Below are 6000 nucleotides of genomic sequence, written 5' to 3' on the forward strand. Positions count from 1 at the left end.
TTGATCAGTTTTTTAAAAACATAATATTGTCTACTTGCCCCTACTCAAATAACAGTAATATTTTCTAAATTAAATATAATATTAAAATCAGCTTACAAATAGATTAGTTAATTCCCTCAACTACTTTTGGCTATTCTGCCATCTTCAGAAGGATTGATCTTATAATAATTTAAAATTAAAATATGAAAATGTATGATTGTGTACATTCTCTTCTCTATTGCCATTATCCTTTATAAATTCTTCCTTAAATAAGTGCTGTGGGAAATGAGTTAGCTAATCCCTTGTTCTATCTGTAGCATTGTCCTGGCACTTCATGGTAGCCAGCAGGTCTTTTACTTCTTTATTTAGATACTAATCTTCTGTCCTGTTGAACTGTCCACGACTGTTTCCTATTGAGGGTTGTGCAAAAAGCAAAATAGTGATTCAGGTGGCTCATAATTTCTAGTGTTCTGCCTGGTAACAGGTGCCCTACGTCACCAGGGTCTCCATCCATTTCTTCTTGAGCCATTTCATTTGTCCCTTTGTAGTTTCCAATCTTTACCTTGTCTATTAACTTCATCCTTCTTCTTCCTCACTTCTTTTCTTTTTCTACTATTTTTCCATTACAGTTGTCAAGATTCCACTTCTCTTAGCCATATATCCTAACCAATTTGGCATACTAAGGGGTGTCTACTTGGTACAAAACAAAATTGTACAAAATAATTCTTACTTATTTAGAAGAGCAACTCGAGCAATTTTAAAATCAACTGCAATGTTGTGAAAACAGTGATGGAGGACCTGTTAAAAAATTGTAATATAACAACTTTGTAATAAATCTTTTTATTTTTTTTTAATAATTGATTTTGTATCTAGATATTTTCTAGTATTGAAATGATAATTGTTTCGTTTTAAAATTATAATACAGTATTTTCTACCAGAAAATATTAGGTAATAAATAAAACTGGCATAATACTAGTTTTATTTTTAATAAAATTGAACCTTTTTAAACTTCATGTTTAGGTGATGTTAATAGATTTTCTCAGAATTAAATTCTCTAAAATTATTTTGTTTATTGGCAACTTAACAAAGTTAATGTTCATCAAATCTAAAAAATTGTGTTTAGCGACACTTTTTTTTATGTTTTACAATAATTTTTTATAGCTATATTATATATTATTTATTTAGAGCTATTTTATAGCTTATAGCTATATAATAGCTATACTATTATTTTAATTGTTAATTATTATTTTAATTGTTATTTATAGCTTTATTTTTTTATAGCTATATTATGTGAATTGTTAATTTTTAATATTTTAAATTAAAAACCATACAAGGCTCTCAAATTTATCCCTTAATTTAAGTTGCAAGAATTTAAATATGGCTTCATTTAACCCTTGGAGAAGAAGTTGGTTAACCATTTTTTGCAAGTTATAATTGAAAATTAATTGTTTTTGAACTCACATTTGTATAAATGTTTTTCTTTATTTTTAATTTTAGAACTTATACTGAAATTCTTTCAATTTTTTTTGTTAGGAACTCTGTATGCTATTAATTTTTATTTATTAATATGGCATTTAAACAATTTCTTTCTTCATTATTAATTTTTAATTTTGTGTCGTGAAGTGGTCAAGTTTTGCAGTAGTTTTTCTTAATGTCCCAAGGGCAAATGAAGTTGCAGTTCCTTTTTTTATAGATATCTTCATCTATTGTCAAGTATTATTATTTACTGATTAAAATAAAAATGTTTATTTATTTAATAAATAAAGTGAGTAAATCAAGTTCTGTTATATTGCTGAAATAATAATCTTTTTTGAAAATTTTTTACTAAGTTAATTTTTTTTTCTTTTAGGATATGTACTGATCCAGCAGTGGCTGCACAAGTTGTAGAGCTACAAGGTGTTAATAGGTTAGTGCGACTATGTCGTGAAGAAAATGAAAGAAATCACAGTGATGGTGTACTTGTTGCGTGTTTGGTCAGTATATTTTTCTTTATAGTTTTTAAATATATTTTTTGTAAAATTTAAAAATTACTGATTTAAAAAATATATATTTTTACATGTTTTAATACATGAAAAGGGTTGGATTAATTAATTATCTTAAACTTTTTACTCCAGTCTTATTATTAATACTGCCAATCTCTAGGTCTAGACCTAGTACAGCGTTGTCTGTTTTTGTACAGAAAGTTCTGTTTGAATCCTGCTCAATCTGAGCGTATTTCACATACTTCATAACTCTTAGGCTTGTATCTGTCATTGGGCATCAGCCTGCAGTTACCAAAGAGAATAAATTCGTGAAAATTATGCTTTTGTCACACGTGAAATAAATGAAGCAAAAATGACAAATTATTGAAGTATAATGGGAAACACTTTAAACAAAATTAATTCATTTAATAATTAAAGAGATCAGTGGTTGTAGAAAAATTATTTAGTCAATGATAATGAAACTAAGGTACTTTTCAACTTAATCCTTGGCTACATTTAGTTACTTGTCGCATCTTTCTTTAGCTTTCTTACTGTAGTAGTAAATAATTGTTCACTTTGGTATCTGAGCTATTCTTGTAATACATTATTGATCTGCTCACTATTGCCAAACTCAGTGCCATGCAAATCTCTGAGAGGATTAAACAAAAAAAAATCTGATTGTGCAAGATATGGACAGTAAGATAGATGTGGCAACACCTCCCGACCTGATTTTTCAATAGTTTATCATATCTTTCAAGCTGTTTAGAGGAAGTATATTATTGTACAGAATGGTTACAGCTTTTGAGAGAGAGAGACTCAAGACACTCCTTCCTTATTGTACTTTATTTTCTACGATATCAAAAAAGTAATATGTACTCAATTGTATGTTGTTCTTCCAAACAATCCTAATAACAACTTATTAAAGACCCAATTACCTTTATAGTCCCAAAACACCGTTAGGATCACTTTACTGGCTGATGTGTAAGTTTTGAATTTTTTTCTAATAACATGCTCTAATCTTTAGATTCTGACTCAAAATGATAAATCTAAGTTTCATCACAAGTTATAGAATCTAAATAACCATTATCCTTTTTTAAAAACGACTGTTTAAGTTCTGTACAAATGCAAATTTAGGTGATTTTTAGTCGATCGTCTCAGAACCCACTTTGAACACATATTGCAGTAATCCTGCTTATCATGAATTATATTATGATCTTAGACAGTACATCAATATCCAGACTACAAATTTCAGTAGTTTCCCAAAGTTTTATGTGTTTGTACTCACAAATAAGATAAATAATGCAATTTTGCAAAGCATCAGTTGAAACTTCCACCAGTCTTCTACTACAATGAAAACTGGTGACACTTGTTCTGTCTGATTTAACTGGTCGATCCACTTATAAAAAATTTGCAGTTAATGCTTTTTTTACCATATTGTTTTAACATTCGTAAGTGAATTTGGTTTGTTTTACACCTTCAAAAAATAAAAATCTTATCACAACATGGTACAGATTTCAAGCAGAGCAAATTTTGAAGAAAACAAAAGAGGTTATAAATTCTCTATGAAAAAATGTTAATTTCTATGTTCAACAGTGCCAACTTGAACATTTGTTACAACTTTTGGGATACACTACTAAGGCTGGTGTGACGAGAAGTCACTGAGTGACATAAAGAGCAGTGGAGGGAATCCCATTGTTTACTACAGACACGTCTTCAGATATTGCATACACTACAATTGTTTTATTAAAATAGATATTTTAAATTAATATAAATTAAAAATAATTATGTTAAGTATATTTCATTTAATATATTCATGTAATAAATAATATTTTCTTTTTTGTTACAGGCAGCATTAAGGAAAATTGTTGCCAACTGCGGTACTAAATCTGTTGAAGAATTAAATGCATTAGAGTTAGTTGAACCACGATTATTAGATTCGTTTTTAATATATTCATCTAGGCAAGAAAGTTATGTTTAATAAAATTAAAATAAATAAAAACATAGTCCAGTATATAAAGTTACTTATATTCAACTTTATTTATGCTACTAAAATAAAGAAGATGGATGTAAAACTTATTGTACATATCTATCTATCTAAGTAATTATTACTGTTAGTTAAAAAATAAAAAATAAAATTTCATTTTAACATTCAATTTCATTTTAATGAAATTGAATTCATTTTGATGAAATTCATTGAAATTCATTTTAATGAAATTTTCTTTCATTAGTCAGATTATGATTAAAAGGGCAGGAGAAAAATTATATCCTTGACACTAATACAATTTTTTTTTATACAGGAGAACAGTTTGTAAGATTCCAGTTGTATTTCTATATTAAGATATTTAAATGATCTATGTTTTGCTACCACAAAGCACTACATTCCACGATGATTTAAAGGAAATCTTTGCTATTCTTAAATCTATTTAAGATAATAGAAGACTTCTTTTCCGCATAAAAGTTCTCCTTGCTTGAAGCAGTCTGCTTTTGAGCCTTATCTTACCTTGCTCATTCTTTGTAATTTTACATTTCAATGTGTACATTTTTTTTTGTTTAAATACTTTGTTAAAAAACATCTGTTTTTGAATCTATGGAAAGCCACTTTTTGTTATAGAACTCTTTAGTTGTTCTATATGCTTTCTCCATTTTTCAGATGCTTTCATGACCTATATTTTACTGTGTCAATTTATTAACTTGGTATATTCTGGTTAATATAATTAAAACACTTATACAGTGGAATGCTGATTATCTAGATTGATTAGGCTTAATTCAGATAATTGGAAAATTAAACAAGATTATACACTGGATATATCATTCTAATCTTTAATGGGTATGGTATCACAATAAATAAAAAGATGAAAATATATGTACATACAATGTAATAAAAAACAGATGCAATAAAACGTTATAAAATATCCAATGATTAGAAATTTGGTAATAAAAGAATTACAAAAATTATCTGAAAGAAAGAAAACATTTGCTATCCTACTGTATTTTAAAAAATTTAGTTTAAAAACTTACAAGAACATATTGAAACTTAAGTCACTACTTGTAAAAAATATCATTTCATAAAAATTACAAATTGAATAAATTACACTGCATTTAATAGAATAAAACCTAATGATAGTCAAACCGTACCTTTAAAAACACTATTTCTTATTAAAAAAATCTGTAATTTATACTCACTTTAATTTTGATCTTCATTTATGTGTTGCATGATCATATTTTAAGCAAATAATCTGTGTAGAATTGCATTATTTTTGTTGCTTCAATCAGTTGAATAGACCAACATTCTTGAGCTTTTTGTGTGATGGCCCTGGTTGCAGATCACTAAATCATAGTTCATGCATGAATTACTATGTTTTCATTAATTTTTTCAGAAGTTAATTTTATAATTAGTTTAACATAGTTCTAAATTTATGTATGGTTTATTCCAAACAAATTTTTAAAAAAAGTCAATTAATAAGCCCAGAAAAAACAAAGACCAATAAAGATGGATTTCGTGTTGAAGCTAAGAATTATTTGAATAGTACTTAAAATTTTTTTAAATAGTATATTATTTTTTTTTTTAATTTTTTAGTGTAAGGTAAGCAGTCGAGGTAAATTGGACATCCAAAAAATAAGTGTTACGTTAATCAGTGTACACTATATCTGTTTATTGTATTATCATTTGAATTTAGATATTACATAGAAATAATTTTTTTCAATATTTTCATGAATACTTTCTTTTGGTATGTATTTGTTAGTGTCACTACCTACATATCTAGACATATCATCAGCTGTGATATATAACTTAAATAATATTGTAGAAGTGTACCAGGACATTAATTATCTTCATCATGCTTCCCTTAATAATAAATTCATAGCTCAAGGGAGAATCTCTTTTTTAGTAAAATAAAAACCTAACCTAACATAACATAAATTACTCTTTTTACGTAAATTAAACAATAAATTTTTTAAAATGATTTTTTTAACTTTAATTATTTTAATATAGCCTTTGATTTTATAAGAGCATTTTACTTGTTGAATTTTTCTGGATTTATTGCATATTATTATACCAAAA

General features: G+C 26.7%; 1 protein-coding gene across 2 annotated transcripts in view; it reads left to right on the forward strand.

Annotated features, from left to right (window-relative positions):
- Positions 1-3967, forward strand: part of insc (spindle orientation adaptor protein inscuteable) — a 253116-nt gene extending 249149 nt beyond the window's left edge. For both annotated transcript variants that reach the window (XM_075378868.1, XM_075378869.1), the window contains 2 exons: positions 1829-1952; positions 3787-3967. In XM_075378868.1, coding sequence (XP_075234983.1) covers positions 1829-1952; positions 3787-3918 — 256 coding nt within the window. In that variant the 3' untranslated portion in view covers positions 3919-3967. The remainder of the gene's footprint in view (positions 1-1828; positions 1953-3786) is intronic.
- Positions 3968-6000: the final 2033 nt, after the last annotated feature.

Source organism: Lycorma delicatula, chromosome 11 (assembly GCF_047948215.1).
Source record: "Lycorma delicatula isolate Av1 chromosome 11, ASM4794821v1, whole genome shotgun sequence".
Lineage (NCBI taxonomy): Eukaryota > Metazoa > Arthropoda > Insecta > Hemiptera > Fulgoridae > Lycorma > Lycorma delicatula.